Source organism: Podarcis muralis, chromosome 1 (genome assembly GCF_964188315.1).
Source record: "Podarcis muralis chromosome 1, rPodMur119.hap1.1, whole genome shotgun sequence".
NCBI classification, from domain to species: Eukaryota; Metazoa; Chordata; class Lepidosauria; order Squamata; family Lacertidae; genus Podarcis; species Podarcis muralis.
The window spans coordinates 85,234,173-85,256,321 of NC_135655.1; the positions used below are offsets into that span (position 1 = coordinate 85,234,173).

General features: G+C 45.7%; 1 protein-coding gene across 5 annotated transcripts in view; it reads right to left on the reverse strand.

Annotated features, from left to right (window-relative positions):
* Positions 1–21,795, reverse strand: part of IHH (Indian hedgehog signaling molecule) — a 37,042-nt gene extending 15,247 nt beyond the window's left edge. The window contains exons 1-3 of one of the 5 annotated variants that reach the window (XM_077934133.1): positions 20,580–21,783; positions 6,298–6,559; positions 4,386–5,549 (exon numbers count right to left, since the gene is read on the reverse strand). In XM_077934133.1, coding sequence (XP_077790259.1) covers positions 5,545–5,549; positions 6,298–6,559; positions 20,580–20,885 — 573 coding nt within the window. In that variant the 5' untranslated portion in view covers positions 20,886–21,783 and the 3' untranslated portion in view covers positions 4,386–5,544. Of the gene's footprint in view, positions 1–4,385; positions 5,550–6,297; positions 6,560–20,579 lie in introns of those variants that run through there. The other 4 variants (XM_028741913.2, XM_077934132.1, XM_077934130.1 and 1 more) reach the window with 4 other exon arrangements.
* Between the last annotated feature and the right edge of the window lie 354 nt (positions 21,796–22,149).

Genomic DNA, 22,149 nt, shown 5'->3' on the forward strand with positions numbered 1-22,149 from the left:
AGGAGGGAGCTGCAGCCCAATATATGAAAAGAGCTAGTAAGGGAATACCTAGCTACTTTAAATGAATTAAAATTTCCAGGGCCTGATGAACTGCAACCAAGGGTACTAAAGGAGCTTGTGGGTGTAATTTCAGAGCCTTTGTCTATTATCTTTGAGAACAGGTGAGGTCCCTACAGACTGGAGGCTGGCAAATATTATCCCCATCTTCAAAAAGTGGGGAAAGGAATAGCCAGGCAACTACCGACCAGTGAGCTTGACATCGATACCAGGGAAGGTCCTAGAACAGATAATTCAACAGTCGATCTGAGAGCATTTAGAAAAGGATGCTGTGATTACTAAGACCCAGCATTGTTTTCTCAAAAATAAGTCATGCCAGACCAATCTGATTTCTTTTTTTGATGTAATTACAAACTTGGTGGATCAGGGAAATGCTATGGACATAGTGTATTTTGATTTCAGTAAGGCTTTTGACAATGTTCCCCAAGATATTCTTGCGAGGAAACTGGTAAAATGTGGGTTGAAAGAGATAACTCTTAGGTGGATTTGTAGCTGGTTGACTGACCAAACTCAAAGAGTACTCATTAATAGTTCCTTGTCATCCTGGAAAAACGTGACAAGTGGGGAGCCGCAGGGTTCTGTCCCGGGCCCATTGTTGTTCAACATCTTTATAAACACTTGATTGAATGAATTGAGGGGATGCTCATCAAATTTGCATATGACACCAAACTGAGAGGGGTAGCTAATGGCGCAGAAGACAGAATCAGAATTAAAAATGACCATAACAGATTGGAGAACTGGGCGCAAGCTAACAAAATGAATTTCAGTAGGGACAAATGTATGGTTCTGCACTTAGGCAGGAAGAACCAGATGCACAAATATAGGATGGGGGTCATCTGGCTTACTAGCAGTACATGTGAAAAGCATCTATGGGTCTTGGTGGACCACAAGCTTAACATGAGTCAACAGTATGATGCATCAGCAAAAAAGCTAATACTATTCTAGGCTGTATCAACAGAAGTATAGTGTCCAGATCAAGGGAAGTAATAGTACCACTCTATTCTGCCTTACCTCCCTGCTCACTGTGTTTGAAGCAATAATTTGCTCTCCACTTGCAAATGCAGACACTCAAAACTGGCTTGCACTGACTGTAATTCCAAGTGCACACACTTGGAAACTGTGTCCAATTCTGGGCACCACAATTTAAGAAGGATGTTGACAAGCTGGAACATGTGCAGAGAAGGGCAACCAAGATGATCAAGGGTCTGGAAACTAAGCCTTATGAGGAGCGCTTGAAGGAGTTGGGTATGTTTAGCCTGGAAAAGAGGAGACTGAAAGGAGATATGATAGCCATCTTCAAATATCTTAAGGGCTGTCACATGGAAAAGAGAGCATGCTTGTTTTCTCCTGCTCTGGAGGGTAGGACTCGAACCAATAGCTTCAAGTTGCAAGAAAGGTGATTCTGACTAAACATTCGGAAAAACTTTCTGACAGTAAGAGCTGTTCAGCAGTGGAACAGACCCCCAAAAGAGGTGGTGGGACTCTCCTTCCATGGAGGTTTTTAAACAGAGGTTGGATGGTCATCTGCCATGGATGCTTTAGCTGCTGCATTTCAGGGGTTTGGACTTGATGACCCTTGGGGTCCCTTCCAGCTCTAAGATTCTGTGATTCTATGATTCTCTAACTGCTTTATAGGTTTGGCAAATACAGTTTTACTGCCCTTCAGTAAATCTGCCTCAGTCCACTTCCTCAGTCTACTTGTAGTGCTTCTTTGGTTAAGATCTGTATTTACTATTTGGCTTCTGCTTGGAAGTAGAAAAGGTGGGAAATTAATGACATGTAAAGCAAGAATCCATTCTTTAGCCATCAGTCTTCAGTGAAAGGGTAGGAAAAGCCACCCTCTAAAAATGGGTGGGCTCAACAGCCAATTAAGAGCATCAGAATAGATCTGCTCAGCAAGTAGCCTGAGAAACAAGGACCACAATAAGAAGAAATACTTACTTTTCAAGAAGGCAGCTATGGCTTCTGAAGCTTACATAACCCAGCAAACAATCAGAAAGCTGGTAAAGCGCACATAGTTTCTAAATAGTACTGATTTAAATTTCTTTTAAACTTAACAGAAGCCCTGCTGGATGAGGCGAAGGGCCCATCTAATTCAGTATCCTGCTCTCACAGTATCCCATGGAAAACAAAAAATAATAATAAATAATATGGCCTCGGTCCTGTATACCTGAAGGAGCGTCTCCACCCTCATTGTTCAGTCTGGACACTGAGATCCAGCGCTGAGGGCCTTCTGGCGGTTCCCTCATTGCGAGAAGTGAGGTTACAGTGAACCAGACAGAGGGCCTTCTCAGTAGTGGCGCCTGCCCTGTGGAACGCCCTCCCTTCAGATGTGAAGGAAATAAGCAGCTATCTTATCTTTAAAAGACATCTGAAGGCAGCCCTATTTAGGGAAGTTTTTAATATTTAATGCTGTATTGTTTTTAACACTCGATTGGAAGCTGCCCAGAGTGGCTGGGGAAACTCAGCCAGATGGGCAGGGTATAAATTATTATTATTATTATTATTATTATTATTATTATTATTATTATTATTACTACTACTACTATTATTACTATTATTACTATTATTACTATTATTACTATTATTATTACCTGCTAGCAGGACCTCCATACTACAGTGCGATGATGGCAATGTAAAGCATATTGTATCATGTGTGATTTATGCAGCATTGACTTCCCTCTAGCTAGTTCTTCAGATCCCTAAGATAAAAGGAGATCCTCCCCAAGGTAGCAGAGAATATGTCCCGCTCTCTCTAGGCACTTTTCATGTCCAACTCCCTTGCACTTAACAAAAACAGTACTCTTTTCCTCCAATTCTCAGTTGGTTGTTTTTCAGTAATGATTCTAAACAGTTCTTTTTTCAGGGAGCACTCAAGGGTATGTGGTATCAGTAGCCCCCATCCACCCCTGTTAAAAGTGTAACAACTTCATGGTGAGCACTGGCATCTTTTTTTTCCCCTTTAAAAAGCACTGATTCTAAAATGAACAAACAGCCATCCACAGCCTTGCAGAAGAGGGCCAAGAGGGCAGTGCCTTTCTTTCTCCTATGCACTTCACCATTTGTAAGAATGGGGGTCCCTGTCTACAGGGAGCAGCCATCACAGCCCCAAGCTCACCTTTGGATCTGGCATGCAACTGACTTGTGAGATAATCTCAGCATTGTGCAACATCTGCTGTTACTGTTGGTCAGATTTAGCCACATGCAAACAGATGTTGGTATGTAGAGAACAATGGAGCTGGTACGGCAGAGCAACTCAGAGAGTGAGCTGCTGTAGGCATGTTCTCCCTTTCGTTCTTTCTCTCTCTTAGTCCCATGTGTGCAATAAGTAAATAATAAAAATGGTCTGCCGTACTCATATAATTCATTTGAAACCAATTGCAATGTCTATATGAAATGCTAAAAATTGTCACCATGTGGAAAGAAGACACTTAAAAATGGAGAATTTAGCAGATGCCATGCCATAGTCATGCATCTGCATATCTCCATTGTTCAGTCTTGCCTCACAGATGATATAGTCATGGCCAAGTGACCAAGGGTGCCCTTTTGAGCATACCATATGTCAATTGAAACAGTAAAAATCAATACACAGTGTATCTTCATTGTTTGGGAAGGGTCACAGCGCAGTGAAAGAGCACATGCTTAGGTCCCAGGTTCAATCTCCAGCATTTCCAGGTAGAACTGGAAAATACTCCTGTCTAAAACCCTGAAGAGCTGCTGCCAGTTAATTTAGATAATATTGAGTAGTCTGACATTGAAAAAGGCAGCTTCCTCTTATGACCTGCTTGCTACATGGATGATACAGTCAAGAAGGTGCTCCTGGTACCATGAGCAAGACTGTGCCATCTCTGTGCCAAGTCCAAACAATGAAGATACATAGAGGTGCAATGAAAGAATCCCCTTCCAGAGTCTGATAAGTGCTTTACAGGAGACATTTTTGTGAATGTTCAGTTAATTGGCATTCATCCATGGAACAGAAATCAAACGAACATTTGAGCCAGTGTAGGATGTATGTTCATTTAAAAAAATATCATTTTAAGCCTTCTAGGTAAAAATACACTGAGCCTGTTCTAAAAGAGGGTTTTGTGTGTTTTTTTGCTATGGGATCAGGTTCAGTGGCTATGGCCAAGCTAGTGTGCAACCTGGAGGGATTGTAGTGGTAGTTGTTGTTAGTTTGGTTTCAGCCCAACTCTCCAGGAAAAGGGCAAGTTCAAATATAAAAAGTTAGTATAGCTCATTTTTTTAAAAGGAGATAAGACTTACAGAAGCCAAGTGGATGAAGAGATTGGGGGAGGGCAGAGGACAGACAGACCAGGCCACACAAATGGTACAAAAATAAAGGCCATTTATTAAGGTACTTATGGCAGGCCAGCTGCCCTGAATACACACCATTTCCAGACACTTAAAAGTCCTCCATTAAACCAGTGTTTGCTTCTCTCACACTTCATCTTACACAGGCCAGGACATTCCTTCTGTACTGAGTATGTTCCACTGCATCAGGAGTGACCAACCCAAAGCCCTCCAGATGCAGCTGAACTACAACTCCCATCAACGCTCATTATTGGTCTTGCTGGCTGGGGCTGATGAGTGCTGGAGTCCAAATACCTGGCAGGCCACAGGTTAGCCACCCTGGCACTATACATTTGCCCTACCCACCATCCATCAGCCTGAAATACTGAAGCAATGCCTCCCTTCCAGAATAGCCTGTACTCAACTGCTTGTCTCCACCTGTAATAAAACCTGCACCCAGGATAAACTCTTCAGTGTTGGCTCACACTCATCCTTTTTGCCCCACCCAGTCTCCATCAAAGCTGTTGCCAACCCTCCAGCATCCAGTGCTTTCCCTGCAAGATTGTGCTGCTCCTCTAGTCATTTACTACCAAGAGAGTTTCCCAGTCTTTGGCACTTTGTACGGTTGCAACATCCTTTTGGAAGCATGGGCACCTAGAAGCAGACACAGCATCCCAGGAATGTGGCAGCATCAAAGAGACAAATGAAAAGTGTTTTCCTACTCCTGCTAGTGGAGCTCAGAGGAAATGGACAGTCTGTAGAGCTCCACAGTCAAGGTGCTCAGCTTGGAGGTAGCAGGCCACAGTACCCAGTGCAACCATTTGAAGATTTATGCATAATTTTTTATATCCACTGCACTTAGACCTAACTTGCAGCTTTGTAGATATCAAGGCTTTGGGGACCCAAAGTCCAAAGGGACAAAAAGTGCTTGTTTCTTAGCCACTTGGCTGGCACAGTTACTTCCTGGAGAGTATAAAGTGGCACAGTCCATATTGGTGCCAGAGGGGAGAAGGTTGTGCTCCACTCTGGCTGAGCCAGTCTCTTTCTCCAGCGCTGATCTCTCCTGGTGTGCTGCAGTCAGGTAGGTGGAGACTCGGCTGTTGGGTCAGGCAGTATAAGCTCAAGGCAGGGCAAAGGCACTTCCTTCCCATCAACCAGAGACCCTGTGGGTCTGGAAAGGGCCGGAACACCAGCAGCTCATGCTAATGGTCAAAGGATAGGAACAAGATGCCACAGTCAAAGTGTGGTACTCTGGCCAACAGGGGGAGAACCTCAGCATCTAATCCCAACAAACAACTCAGGCCCCTACTGTCCTTAATATACCTAGGGCTGGACCAAACCCGTTGCTGCCCACCGCTTGTAGAAATCTACATTTTTTTTCTGGATGAGAGGATGTGCAGCTCAGATGAAAAATATTACCCAGGTGTTCAACTGGGAGAGTATTTGCAGGGAAATATTTCCTGTGGCTTTAACAACCAGATCTTAGAGCAGGTGTGCTTGGTCCTAGCCCAGTGAGGGCGACAGTCGGGGGAACTAAGCCAAACCAAGATTAGCTAACATTAACATAAGGTATTTAATTGCATGCAGGGATGGGAGAATATCTGTGGTTCACCAGCTATTGCTGGACTACAACTCCCATTATCCCTGATCATTGGCCATGCCGGTTGTGGCTGGAGGGAGTTTGAGTTCAACAATACTGGTAGGTCCACAGGTTCCCCAGTTCTGATGAACAGTAAGAATGGAGTACAGCATTGCTACTGTTATCCCACGGTGACCCATACAAGCAAAAATGTGCTCTTCAACCTTATAACTTACCCACTCCACCTTTCATTACCCCAAACCTTTCTTCAATTGTGCCTATCTCCCTTATTCATGATTCACAGATACTTTCCCACTACCTCCCCCATTCCTGCCAATCTCCCTCAATCCCATCTCAAAGCTGGTCCTTACCAGATTTGACAGAGCAGTGAATGTGAGCCTTAGATTCATAGTAGACCCAGTCGAAGCCAGCCTCAACAGCTAAACGTGCCAGCATCCCATACTTGTTGCGGTCACGGTCAGAGGTGGTGATGTCAACAGCACGGCCTTCATAGTGCAGCGATTCCTCTGAGTGGTGCCCATCTTCATCCCAGCCCTCCGTCACACGCAGCTTTACCCCTGGCCACTGGTTCATTACCGAGATGGCCAGAGAGTTTAGGCGATCCTTGCAGCGCTATGGGAAGTGGGTGAAAAGTGACAGAATAGAAATAGATTAGCATCATGCACCTACACACAGAGGAGAGCATTACCTGGAAGTACAAAACTTGGATTACGGTAGATTGGGGTGGCCATGTGTCGTTCTTGACAAAGGACAATCCTTTCCTTGAAAGGGTGGCAGAGAATAGTAATAGTAATACTGTAATAATAGTAATAGCAGTACTAGTAGTAAATAATAATAATAATAATAATAATAATAATAATAATAATAATACTTTTATTATTTATACGCCACCCATCTGGCTGGGTTTCCCCAGCCACTCTGGGTGGCTTACAGAATATATAAAACATCAAACATTAAAAACTTCCCGATACAGGGCTTCCTTCAGATGTCTTCTAAACGTTATGTAGTTCTTAATCTCCTGAACATCTCCTGAACATCTGAAGGAAGGGCATTCCACAGGGAGGGCACCACTACTGAGAAGGCCTTCTGCCTGGTTCCGTGTAATTTCACTTCTTGCAGTGAGGGAACGACCAGAAGACCCTTGGAGGAGGACCTTAGTGTCTGGGCTGGATGATGGGGGTGGAGACGCTCCTTCAGGTATACTGAAAATCTGTTTTTGTTTTGTTTTGTTTTGTTTTGCAATGTGTAAATGTGTAGCCTAGATTAAATTCCCCACCATATCAAGCATTGCTTAGCCACAGTCCAGAACATTTGCCATCTGAGCAACAAAGAACCACACCTGGGTCAACACACATGCAGCCAAATGATGTGATAACATCCTGACATGGTAGCAATTCAGTCCACTACTAGATGCTAAAGTCACTTTGCTTTTCAAAATGTACAGTATTCTACATTCTTGTTAAACCCCTCTCTAATTTTAATAATAATAATAATAATAATAATAATAATAATAATAATAATAATAATAATAATTTTATATACAACCCTTTATCAAAAGATCCTAGGGTGCTGTACAACATTAAGAACACATTTTATAGAGCATAACAATAAAAACCTAATAAAAAGCACAATAATAGACAGCATAATAATAAAATAATCATAATAACAGCCACTCCCCCAGCTTTAACAGACCACAGATTATTTAATGGACAAAGGCCATACAATGATGGTGCCAGGGAAGCCTCTCTGGGGAGAGCATTCCACAGATTGGGGGCCACCACAGAAAAAAGACTCATTCTTGTGTTGCCACCCTCTGAACCTCTCAGGGAGTGAGGACATAGAGGAGAGGCTGTCCTTAGGTATTGAGGTCCTGAGCTGTGTAAGGCTTTATAGATCAAAATCAGCACTTTGATTGGGTTCAGAAGCTAATTGGGGATAATAATAAAAACCACCTTACATCAAGGGCACTGGCTCCTGGGGGCCAAGGCACTGTGGGCCCCACAATCTCTTTATTAGGGGTCCAGACCCCTTCAATGTTCAGAGGGCCCCATGTGTGATGTCCTGACGTAGCATGACATTGTGTGTGTGTCATCAGGACATAAAGACATCATGTCATAAAGATGGGCCCCTTCAATCCTCCAGAGAAGGTGGTACCTCTCCCTTACATAGAGACATAATGGTCCCTCTAAATTGTCAGGATTTTGCAGGAGGGATTCAAGCACATACTGCGACTTTAGGTGTGTGCAGTTAATGTGGATTAAAAGTCTCCAGTGCACAACAAATCCTCCTTAAAAAAAGACTTTCTGCAGTTTGGAAAATGATTGGAGAATGCATTGAAAAGTGTGGGATAAACTAATGACTAACAAGAAGATGTGTAAACACTCCAAAGTAGATCAGGATGGGTACAAGATGGGAGATGATTGCCATTTAACTGCCCTGTAAACAAATCAGAATGAAAGCTCATTAAAGACTGGTCATACTGTAGTCTAATCTCTGTGTAAAGCAAGTCAGGGTGAAAGTTCAAGAAACAGGTAATCTGGAGGGGCCCAGTTTCTCAGCTTAGCCCTTGTTCCTGCACAAGTAACATGGGTTCACCCACACCACTTTTTAAAATGCATAAGAGAACGTTTGGCAAAGTTAGAGAGATGTTGTATGCATGTGCACAGAGTTGCAGGATTTGTAGATAGACCTCAATTATTTTTGTAGCATCCCCACGCCATTAAGTATTTTCTAAGTATCAGGAACACATTATTAATATATAGATATGCACACCATATGGGCATGTAATGCTCTATTGCTTCTGTCCATACCGAACAATATTAAATTCATTGCTTTGCTGTCCTATTTTCCCTCCATGCCCTATTCCTGAACCTCACTGATTTGGCTTACAAGTAAATGAGTCACGAAATATGTCACTTGTGACTAAAGTCCTGCACAGACCTAAACGCTTACATTAACCCTGGGATACCTGCACAGGCCATTCTGAGAGCAGCCAAACTGAGTTTCTTGCAGGATGCCGATTGATTGGTAATGACCCAGGTGATCACGTGTACATTGGTGCTGTCAGGGCAGGACTTTGAGGCAGAGGTCCAGTTCCTCTTTCATCAGAACAAGCAGAAGTCCCCCCCCCCATCCTGAATACAGCAGTGCTGGTTTCCCACAACTGAAATAAAATGAAGTAAAACACATTTCTATCTAAAGAGGGTGTGTGCGTGTGCTAAGTTCAGAGTCAGAAATGTCCTAAAACACCACTTCACTCATGTTGCAATATTCACACATACAGTGGTATCTCGAATTACATACTCTTCAGGTTACAGACTCCACTAACCCAGAAATATTACTTTGGGTTAAGAACTTTGCTTCAGGATGAGAACAGAAATCATGCAGCGGCAGCGCAGCAGCAGCAGGAGGAGGAGGCCCCATTAGCTAAAGTGGTGCTTCAGGTTAAGAACAGTTTCAGGTTAAGAACAGACCTCCAGAACGAATTAAGTTCTTAACCCGAGGTACCACTGTATTTCATGAAATCCTGGGACATCACAACAGAGAAGCAGCCCCACATTGGAATGTGTGGTTTTGTGTGTGGAAAAAGAGGGGAGAATCATCCCAAACTGCAAAAAGACAGCAAAGTCCTTCCATGTGTGACCTTGGAATGTGGCCAACTATCTGCAAGGATGAAAGGCCTGACCCTCCCACTCCTTAGGTCACGTTTCACTCAGCCTTGAGAAGAGGGCAAAGAGCAATGCAGCAGCAGCACAAGGGTGAGGCAAAAAACCCGCCCCTGCATACAGAGGAAAGGTCATATATGGCCAGGGCTGGCCTTTGTCCCTAGTAAAACAGGGCAGGCACAAAGGGCTATCCCAGTTTCCACAACCACACACACCACTGTTTGTTCTGGACCTCAAGAGATAAGGTGCTACAGAAGGCAACAAACAGTGTTTTATATATGAGAGAGATTTATTTATTTCCTTAAAATACCATAGGAAAGGTGAGGGTTACATAGTTTGGGGTTACATAGTTGGGTTCCCATCCCCATCTCTGGCTCACTTTTCCTTCTAACAGCAGTTAACAAACCACTCCAAATCACCTTAACTTTGCATACTGTAGAAACAAACAAGCTGATGAGTCCCTTGGGTGAATCTGGCTGCATCAGGTTTTGTGAGATTATTATTATTTATTTTATTTTATTCAATTTCTTACCCACCCTTCACCATATGGTTCCTGGGTGGAGTACAGCAATGCTTTTTTAAAAAATAAAGTACAATATTAAAACCAGTTTAAAACAAATGTTAAATTGCAGACCAAGAATAAGGACTAGCTCTAGACATGTCAGGGCCCCAGAACACCATGTTAAAATGCTAACTCCTGAGTTAGTGAATCCAAATACATGGGTTGTTCCTCTCATCAAAATAACTCCTCTTAATACAGCCTTCAGACAAGACTTTTTTTGTTATTCCTCACAGTCAGCTGCACAGGGAATAGCCATTGTACCCATCACCTTCACCTCACATTCATACTCTTCCAGGCTATATCATTTACCCAGAGCAATGGGAGAATTACATAGGGAATCACAAGCTACATATTCTTCTGCATTGGGAATAAATTCAGAACTGATTCACATATATGCTAATTCCAGCTGTAGCCAGAAGGTGTCAGCATAGAGCTGCAACAAGAAAGCCAATTGGCACAAGGCAGGTGCTTTAATTCATTGACCACAAGGCAAGTTCTAAAGAAACACCTCTGATGCCCAGATATAGGAACAGATACTCTCAGAAAGAATCCCCAACATTAGGTGCTGAGGCTGCTGTACCATGGTGCAATTTGAGCTACAATGAAGGGTTTGGAGAAAGCAGCAGAAGAGGAAAGGATCAAACTATAGTAGCTATGTAAGTCTCAGTACCCAATCAATTATCCCAAGGCTAACAGCATGGGGGCTACATGTTGAGCAGTAAAAAAGTGGGATTTTGTTAACAAGGTGCTAGATATTTGGTGAAGCACATAACACGTCTGCCCTTCCCACCATCCAAGGGGATAATCATAAATTGTAAATATAAATACAGGGCACATTTTCAGACTGCTGCTATTTTCTGGTGGGATTCAACCACATATTGACAAATTCAGGCAGCACAATTATACCTGATTGGCAGCTCTTGTGTAACAAGCCCATTTTCTCCAAAGACTGCACTTTTTGCAATAAGGGAAGTTACAGAAATGCACTGGAGGGTGTGAGATAACACTTGCTTTGATGCAACATCATTCAGCCTCATTAATGTTGTCTAATTTCTCTGCAAACAAATCAGGCTGAATGCTCAGTAAACAGCACATGGAGCGGTACATGCTCACATATGAAAGGGATGAGGTTCTAACTGAGGACTCAGTTATTGAGTCCAATTCATCAGTAAAAGAGCCAGCGTGGTGTAGTGGTTAAGAGCGGTGGTCATGTAATCTGGGGAACCGGGTTTGCGTCTCCGCTCCTCCACATGAAGCTGCTGGGTGACCTTGGGCCAGTCACACTTCTTTGAAGTCTCTCAGCCCCACTCACCTCACAGAGTGTTTGTTGTGGGGGAGGAAGGGAAAGGAGAATGTTAGCCGCTTTGAGACTCCTTAAAGGGAGTGAAAGGCGGGATATCAAATCCAAACTCTTCTTCTTCTTCTTCTAAAAGGACAAAATTCAGCAAGCCCTGCTTCCAACACTATACCCACATATATTCAGCCACAAATATTCTCCAGGGTCCCCTCTCCACACCCTTAGAATGGAAGCCACATTCCAGGGCATGCAGTCAGTGATGCTATGAAGAAGTTGTCCATGGTGAAAGGTGGGGATAGGAACTATATTTACTAATCATTTGGCAATACCAGCACTGTCCATTTGCTCCTTGTCCAGAAAATGTAACCTACAGGAGTGGCTAACCTGTGGCCTTGCAAACATTGTTGGATTCTAACATCTATTAGCTCCAGCCAACAATCCCAATGATCAGGGGTAATGGGGTTTACAGTCCAGCTGCTGCAGGTTAGCCTTCTCTGATTTATATTATAGTGGACAGATCTACAGTACACTTTAGAGAAGGGCTGGTAAGTGTTAGTGTGGTATAGAGCCTAGAAAACAAGGAATACCTGGGGTTCAAATCCCCATTCAGTAATGAAACTCACTGGATGACTAGTCATTACCTCTCAGTCTAACCTACTTCTCAGGGTTATTGTGAGGATAACAGGGATGAGGGAGAGAACTACATATACCACTTTGAGATCCTTGGAGGAAGAGTTGGGTTTTAAAAATTAGCAAATAAGCCTTAATGGCAAGGTAAAGAAATAGCACGTGGCAAGCAAGGGCAGGAACTACATTGTTTCTGTTTTATACAGCACTGTACACATTGCTTGTGCTAAATAAAGGTTAAATACAACCCACAGTATTAAGTAGGCAGAGCTGGAAGTTTCTGCAGCTCAACTTCTTGGAGAGGACCAGGGCTCTGCTAACAGGCCTTGGATAGACAGGGGGAATTTACCAAGCCTGCATATTTCTGTGCTGCTCAGAAAAGTATCCACTGTTGTACAAATTGATACCAGCTCCACTAAGTTGCTGGCAACTTTTGGTCTGGAAAGCAAAGAATGGCACTTATTCCTGCAGGAGCACTGAGCAGTGAATAGGCATCATGGGGACCATGAAAGCCACCTCCAGGAGGGACAGTTGCTTGAGGTGCTTGGAAAATCAATTGTCTTGGTAGAGTCAGAGAACAATGGCTGGAGCTGAGCACTAGACCCTAGAACTAGTACTCTTTCCCCTATCAGTTTGAGAGGGGGAAAGACCACCAGCAGCTCACAAACGAATACCAGCAGCCTGTTCATAAGCATTCATGATGCTTTGTGCTAATGATGGTATTGGGGCTGTTGTCCCACTTTCAATAATGTATGCACTTGCAAAGGTTTTGGGGTGGACGTACTACTTTGTTTCCAGCCAATTTATATCCTGTAACCTTTTGATGGAATTCTATAACTTTCTATACCATTGGTGTTCTGGGTTTGGTGGCTTCTTCTTCTTTTTCTGCCTGCTTTTCTTGTGCTACTGTGCAACAGTACCCCGCCCAGATGGCAATAATGCAATCATATTGAGGGAGCATCACAGAACATCTAATAAAGCAGAATGATGTGTGAACAGTTCAGTATATATGCACCACTAATGCAATATTATTGCATCAATCACATGTTGCAGAATACACCCACAAACCTCCCTACCTCCGCCCATGCATGCATGCACGCACACTCCAATCTGGAGGAGCCCAGAGGATGTTGGCCTGGCCTAACTTAAGCTCCCTGCAAATCATGGTGAGGGAGGTTTGGTTCAGAGAGCAAGGAGAAGGAAGCTGGGGCTGGGGGGCGGTGATGGGTGGAGAAGAGGTGAGGCAACTATTCCTGGGCCTTATCTCCACCTCTGAGCTCAGGCACCAGAAGCAAACAGAGACTGACATTCTTGAGAAAGATGGAGTGATAAGGACATGTGGGCGGGATCCTGTTGCCCAGGGATATGCAGACCCTTGGACTTGATGAAACTCAAGTCAAGAGCAATAAGAAACCAGCAATGGGGGTGGGGATGGAGAGGAAAGGAGGGGCTGAACAAGAGCACCCCTCAGGCTCAGGTGATACATTTTGAACCTCGCATCATGCCTCAGAAGCTATGCCTTCAGCATGCCGGCCTGCTCTGGAGAGAAGGTGGGGATGCTGGCAAAAGTCCAAGTATTATGAGGTTAGCTTGTTGCTGTAAACATACACAAACATCATTGGATTTCAGGTTCCCTCATCCCTAACCACTGACCATGCTGCCTGGGACTGATGGGAGATGGAATCCATCTTCTGACGGGCCAAAGGTGGTTCTTCCCTGAACTATAACATGCTAAGTGATACTTCTAGCAGAGTCTCTAGAATGTGGAGCCCTTGTTGAAAGCCACATAGATCCCAAGCCCTGTTAATAGAGGCAATGCATGATTTTATGTTATGATTGTTCAGCCAGATAATCCATCCCTATGCCTAGTCAAGCTGCCATGTGCAACACCAGTGAACCTCTTTGGTTTTGCCTACTCTGTCACACTCTCTGTATTTTAACCAGTGACAGCCTCCACCCCCATGCCCCTAGTGTGGGTGAGAGCACTGACCCAGCAGACCTCCAGCTGCATCCCAGAGGCTTTAGGAGACTCACCTGCACCATAACCCTGACTGGTGGCAGGCAGGGTGGCAGACCAGGAGGGGGAAATAGCTCTTTATCTGCATTCCTAGAGCCCACAGGCATTTCTCTGGTGATACCGAAAGAGTCCTACATAACTTCCGGCTCCACAGTACCCATCCCCCAACTATCACCATCCCAGGTTCCTGCTCCAACGGGCAAGACTTGTGGAATTTACAAGAGGGAATAGTCCCCTGTGTAAGCATCTCAGTCATGCTTGTGTCAACATCTTCACAATGCTCAGCACTCACCTTGCTCAAATATCCTTCCAGCAACCCTGGCCAGCAGGGGAAACTGAGGCATGGGGGAGGGGGAAAATAAACCCCATTCAGCATCTTGGTGTCAGAACCGAAACCTACAGGTTCTTGTAACTATGTCATTTAGGGAGGTGTTAGGAGCACCCCCCCTCCCTATTTCCCCTGTCTTTCAGATCACAGGGCTCTGTACAGAGCAGTAGCCACATCTCATTGGGTCTATACTCCAAGAGGCAGTTCTAAAACATTCAGTGGGCCTAGATCTTTCTGACATCCCATGTCACTCCAGAGGTCTAATCTACTACAACCACTCTATTGTACTTCTTCCCCTACCCCACCACAAAAAAGAATAGTTGGTCAAAAGTAGCTGGACCCTAGCAATTCACCTCAGAGGCCTCCCTCCCAACCTTTCTTCCCACTAAGCATTGATTATCTCAGACTATTGTCAAAACCGAGGCTTTAATCAAGGCCCTCCAAATGTTGCTGGTCTACAACAACATCTGCAGGGGGCATAGGTTCCCCATCCCTGCTTTAAATGTTAGGAGTTTGTTTGTTTTTCATTTACCACATCTGTAACATAAAACTTCCACTTGGCTAAAATGGACATCCATACATGCACACTAACAAACAAACAAACAAACAAACAAACAAACAAACACGACAGGGCTTTTTTTAAGGGTCCAATGTGAAAACGCTCCCAGAGCTGGGGACAGAAGGCAGATTGTTTTCCCCAGTCCTTCCTATTCTAGATTTAGTATATAACCCTATTTGGGGCCACCATCTCCTCAAAACAGGCTAAATGGAGAATCCGGATGGTTTTTAAAACAAAGATTAGACTCTGAATAGTTTGCTTTTTAAGAATTAGCTTTGATGTTACAGTATGCTTAGAAGGTGGCCTAGTGAACTCTGGGCTGCCTATAGACAGTCAGATTCTTTGCTTCCAACTTAATAAGCAGGATCACCTTGCTATAACAATCCCCCAAGACAGATTCTATCCCAGTTATGTTAACTGGAAAGCTAGGGCATCCTTTTCAAAACGTCCCAAACATAAGGATCAGCCTACCAATTTCCCCCACAACTACTTCCCCCAGGTCAATTCCCCGCAGACGTTAGCCAGAGGTAAAGCAGTGGGTAGGCAATGAGGTAAAGCTAAACACCTCCCTCCTGCCTACTAATTCTCCCCTGCAAAACCTCCTTCACATGGTAAACATAGGATTGGAAAAACCATGCTTCCTGTGCAATAATGTCATTCCAATCTCCATCTGAGTTAGCATACTCAGGATCCTGCTCCACATTGTGTTACGTGATTCTTGGGTAAGCACATTATAACAAACTTTTTTACCCTAGGACTTATAAGTGAAGCGGAGGCTCTTGGGAAGGGAAGGGAAGGGTGTGATGTTTCTGAACAGGTATCACTTGCGTATTAATTCTACTGGCACTTTCAAAGAAGGGAATCCCACTGAAGTTACTGAAACTTATTTCCAAGTAAACACATTTCAGATTGGACTCCAAAGACTAAAATGGATCTCCATATTTTTTATTTTTAAATAATGTTAATTAATAAATCTTAGTTTTCAAAAATACGTGCATTGTGTCTTTTTTCAAATTGTGTTTTCTACGAATCAGTTTAATTTGCTGTGATACATTAGTGTTGCATGCAGTATTAGGTTGGGAAGAAAAGAGGTGGAAAGAGGGGAAGGGTGGGCATGGTGCATGGGGTGGGGTGGGGATGCTTCTATTCTTCCATGTAGTGTATGTGTGGGATTTTGTGTCAGCATCACTTGTGTGGGTTCTCTTTCTATTCACTTGTAATATTTCTTTGGTAGTGAGAGAGGTTGGGGGTAGCCTAGGGTGTGGTTAGTTGTCTTTGGTTGGCTGTAGTGAAATTTGTTTGTGTGTGTGAGGGGGTGGATTTTTGGGTCAGGTTAGCCATATTGATTTGTATGCTGTCAGTGGATTCTTGTTGTTGTCTTGTTCGATTATGTATGTGATAAAGGGGAAGCATACTCTTCTATTCCATGCATCTTCTTCTATTTGTCCCCATGTCAGTAATGGATCCCCATATTTAGCTTGGAAAGGGATTTTCCCTTCCCATAGTCAGAGACTGGCTGGGGACTAAAAGAGTCTGGTTTCAGCTTTTGCTGTAGCTGCATGTGACATGCTGAGCCTGCTAGGCATGTTTTACAGGGCTCTAGCTCAGTGGTGGAGTATCTGCTTTGCATTCAGAAGGTCCCAGATTAAATCCCCAGCATCTCCAAATAGGAGTGAGCCTCTCCCATTTGAAAATCTGGAGAGCCACTGCCAGCTGGTGTGAACAATACTGAGCTAGATGCACCAATGGTCTGATTTGATGTAAGGCAGCTTCCTATGTATGCTTATCCCTAGTCCCATAGGCTTTTCTGGCATGGCATACTTGAATCCCTCCTGCTCTATGGCTATAACAGCATAGGAGCCAACTCCTAGGGGCTGTAGGGGCTTCAGCTGCCACAATAAAATATTTGAGGGGGCTGGGCCCGCACAAAGTTTATAAGCATTCCCATTCAAATGGTGTGTGTGCAGTGTGTCATGTGACTGATTATGTGGGGCGGGCTTACCTGGGCCCCACAATATTTTATTCAAGTTGGCACCCCTGTGTCACAGTAATTGCCAATGTGATGCCCTGCAGATTTTTCAGACTATGACTCCCATCATGTTATGCTGGCTGGGTTTGAGGAGAGTTGCAGTCCAAAATATCTGGAGGGTACCAGGCTGACGAAGACTGCTCTGCCATGTCATCTGATATTGAACTGCATTTTTCTTATATTGTAGGGTTTAACTGAGTGTCAATAGCATCTGAAGAGCATAATAAATAACCCACTACCCTCTAGCCAGGGATTCTGTTTTCTGACATGACCAAACCAGCACAATATTCCTAGGTGGTTCACAAGCAGAGCATGTCCTCAGAGCTTTCACTATCCCTTGTTAATCTCCATCATTTGATATGCAAAGTGGGCAGCAGCCTATGAAAATGAATGTTAGAACTTTTGACTGTTGGAGCTAACAGCTGCCAACCAACACCTTTGATGTTTTCATCTAAGCCAGGAGTGGACAGAAGGCTGATCATGATTAACCAGTGCAATGGCACAGGTAATTGGACTTAACAGCCTAACAGCCCATCCACTCATTAGATGGTAATGTGCATTGTTTCACTTGCTTCAGAATGTGATAAATCAACCCCAACATATTTGGAGCCATCCTGCTTATTCTCCCAAGTGGGGCCCCAGACTTCTGCCCCCAAGTCCTGCCCCTGTTGACACTGATGCACCAGTTTCTGGTGATCCACCCAGCACATGCTGGCTGCAAGGATCCTTACAAAGGATGTTGGACAAGATGGACTTTGGTCAAAGCCAGCAAGGCATTTCTTACGTTTGTTTGTTTGTTTGTTTACATATTTAAATATTTATATCCTGCCCTTCACACCACAAGTTATGTGAAGGGAGCCTGAGTACAGTGTGCAACTTAGATCACATTTGTAGAATACAAGAATTATGTTCTTTCTTTTTTAAGTAGACCACTCAAGACTGATCTATTTTTTTAAAAGTTTGGGACATGGTGGCGTCTGCCTGTTGCAGAGTAGATCGAATTAGGTCACAATTAAAGATACATTGATTGTTCTTTTTATTTATTTAAATAATTTTATTTATTTATTTAAATAATTAAATAAAATAATTTATTTAAATAATGCACCCAAGTGGCAAACATCATATTCAAGATATGGCATTCCTGTCAGGTGAGACATTCATAATATATGCTCCCTATCCTAAAATCCAATTTCTGGGATTGATTGTACCCACAAAGCACTTATCCATGCCTAACCACTTGCTCAAGTGCCAGTATTGGGTACTGCTTCTCTACCTATCACACTTTGGGTGCAATCCTATGCATACTTACATGGGAGCAAGCTGTACTGAACTTAGTGGGATGTAGTTATGGCAAGATGAGCGATGCAACCCCAGAGTCATCTGCGTGCGACTGGACCTAACGGACAGGGGTCCCTTTACCTTTACCTTTCCACACTAAAGCTGCAGCCCTTAACACACTTTCTAGGATGTAAATCCCATTGAACACAGTGGAATTTACTTTTGGGCAAAGCAACATAGAATTGAACTGTGGGGCTACAATCATCAGTCTACTTGAATAGGTGCCAGGTCCCCTTTGTGGAGAATGAGCCAAAACAGAACTCTTGGTAAACCCAGTCTTTTCATAGTAACATTAGGGGAGAAACCATAGTAAAGGGGCATTGGAGAGAAGCCAAAATAGTTTCCAAGAGGGAATGTGCTGCTTGAATTAGATGCTAGGGAAATGGTTTCTGCAGTGATGGGGAAGACAAACAGCAGGTCAGGGGGCATATATGCCCACCCTTGCTGCCTTGTAAGGCCAAATATGTGCAACCACTGGAGGTAGGTATCAAAGTATTGCCCCCCAGACAGGTTGTTTTTGGTAACAGGCAGGTGCCTTGCTATCACAACCTACTCTCTATGCAAACAAGCTATAATTGGACAGTGGCTATAGAGCTGGACCTAGATCAGAAATCGGGATCCAGTGGCTCTCCAGATGTTGTTGGACTCCAACATACAGCAGTCCCAGTCTGCATGACCAATGGCTAGGGATAATGGGAATTATGGTCCCCCAACCATACATGAACAGATCCCTGTATGAAATCCTCTCAGCCACAAAGCTCCACTGGGTAACCTTGCTTGCACTGTACTTTTCAGCCTAGACTATCTCACAGAATTGTTCAGTCTATAATAAGAATATGAAATATATTGCAAATCTGTGCTGTGGTGATCACCTCTATGGAAAAGGGTGTGGGGAAGAATAAAGTTCATAATAATAATGATTCTTAATGCACTTCAACTATCATTTTCCTCCACATTACAATATGTGTTTCCACATTTCAATTTATGCTGGTGCCTGATGAGACATCTCATTTCTTGAAAGAAATTGAGAGCAGGGATGAGAGAGGGAGGGAGAGAAATGAAAGGATTTAATGCTGACTGTAAAACTAAGCAGGCAGGCAATCAATCAATCCCCAAACACCTCAATTTCTCCCCATCACCATCCTACCAACCCTTCAAAGTCCTGGGCGCCTCTGCCGGATTGGGACCATGCGCACATAGAACTTCATTTGTGGCAATCCTTTGTGTATCCTCTCCAAGGGAAATGCAAAGGGTAATGACACAAGAACGGGCCTTCACAGTGGTGGCTCCTTGATTGTGGAATGTTTTTCCCAGGGAGCCTGAGGGAGGCAAACCTGACATCTTGACTAGCTGTTTTGGGCACCAGGTAAAAATCATGTTTATTCACCCAGGCCTTGGGAGTTTAATTTCCTGAACATGTTTTTAAGTGGGGTGGGGTGGAGTTGGATTTGCTCATCTATGCATGTTATTTTATGTTTTTATTCTTGTTTTATATCTATTTTGTTTTTTAAAGTTGCTTTGAGTTCATTTCCCCCCCCCCCCGAAAAACGCAACCAATATATATAATCAATAATAACAAGAAGTTGTCGCGGAACGCATCCGCCCTCACAACACCTAAAGAAGGGTGATTTTTCCCGTGCTACTGCTACCGATGCCAAGCTGATAAAAGGATCTGGCATTGATTATGCATCATCGCCCCTAAACTTTCACCAGGGTTTCCACCGGCAATGAGAGTCTAATAACTTTCCAGGTCTGGATTGGGGAGCGGGAAAGTGATCGGAACCCGGAGCTGACTTCCAAAAAGCCATTCCAAAGGTCCCGGTAATCTCTCCATGCTTCCACGGTCATGGAGCCCTTAGCTACGCTTTGCTTTCCTCGAAAGCCGGCGAAACCCACAGGACTGGATATGGAGGTGGCAGCAAACAGGTGGCCAGAGCCCACACGGAGTGAGCAGGTGCCCCGGAGAAGGGAAGAGGAGCGGCGGAGGATTCCTTCCCTTTTTCCGAAGGGCTCGCCGGCCACTTGGCACAGAGCAGCTCAGTGGAGCGCGGAGTTTAGCTTAGCCACGGCAGGGGGCACGTGGGTTCGGGTTCTAGCGTGCCGCTCAGGTAGACTCGAGTGGAGAAGGCAGGCAGCGAAAGCGAGCGAAGGCGAGAGACAGGGCGCAGCGCAGCGCCGCGGCTGGAGCAGGGGCTGGGGTTGGTGCCTACCTGGGTCATGAGGCGATCGGCGCCCGTGTTCTCCTCGTCCTTGAAAATGATGTCCGGGTTGTAGTTGGGCGTGAGCTCCTTGAAGCGCTCGGAGTTGCGGGCGATCTTGCCTTCGTACCTGCCGCTGGCGCCCAGCGTCTTCTCGGGCACATTGGGGCTGAACTGCTTGTAGGCGAGCGGGATGAGCTTCCTGGGCGGGCGGCGGCGGCTGCCTACCACTCGGCCCGGCCCGCAGCCGCGCACCGGCGGCGCTAGCAAGAGCAGAGCGCAGCCGCTCAGCAGGAGCAGGAGCCGCGCCGCCTTCATGGCTCCGACGACGACCAGCGGGCGCTCAGCAGCAGGAGGAACTGCAGCAGCGGCGGTGGCGGCGGCGGCGGCAGCAGCCGGGCAGCCCCGGGCAGCGAGCAGCGGCAGCGTCCATGCGGCGAGCGGGGCAGGTGCGCTGATGGGCCGCTCTGAGCCGGCCCGCTCCGGCCGCCGCCAATAAATAGCGCGGGCCCCGTTTGTTTTGGCTGCCGCGGTTAAATCGCCGCCGCGCTCTAGCGGTCAGCGCCGCCACCGGAGCTGCTGCTCTCGCTGCCGCTGCCTCTGCTCGCGGCGCACGAGTGAGCGACAGAGAGGGGAAATTGAAGAGATCCGGGATCGGGGACCGCCAGGACCGCACCCAACCCGTGGCCGGCCCTCCCTCTCCCTCTTTCCTTCGCCTCCTCCCCGCGGAACCTGCCTGCCTGCCACTACCAGGGCCCGCCGACGGGGAGGGGGGGGCAGGAGCCCGACTCACCCCCGCGCCTCGCTCACCTGCTGTCATCGGGGGAGGCATGCGCCACGGCAAAGAGGGCCGCCCCTTCTCCCCCTCCCGCCTGGCGCCCAGTCCCAACCCCACGTGCGCCACGAAGAGGGGCCAAAAGGCTGCGGGCCGAGGCACACGCTTACTTGCGAGTAAAGCCCACTTCTGTTAGTGTCAGTTCGGTCGCCGGACAAAAGCCCCCACCAAGTGCAGGATCGGTCTGCAAATGCCATTCTCCACCCCACCACAGTCCCAGGCTGCCACAATTGGCGCCAGTTCTGGCTGGGGGAGTTAAAACGGGTGCCCAACCCGCTCTCATATCCCTGGCTGGGATTACAAAAAAATAAAGAGGACAGAGAGTTGGGGGCGGGTGCCCTCAGCTCCTCAAAGCTGCTTCCCCTGCTGATCCCTTAATGCCCCCCCCCCGCCAATTTACCCCCATCTCCGCCGCCCCGTGTTGTGTTTGCCTTGGGGTGTCCCCGCCTGGCTCGCGTGCCCGGCTCCCTGGGTTCCGACGGGGAGGGGGGGAAGTTAAGCTGGTTGAAGTTTAACCACCACCTCCTGGGGCCCTATTGTTCGGCAGGAGGCCCGATATTTCCACAGCGACTCGTAGGATCTGATTAACCGGCTGAGACAACAATGCCGCCTGGGCCGGGCTTCCCCTTGCAGCTGCCAGCGGGCAAAGTCAACACAACGCCCGGGAGCGCAGCCTGGAGACTTAGGAGCCAACTCCTAGGGGTCGACGGGCGGGGCTTACCTGCCCCCCATATTTAATTCAAGTTG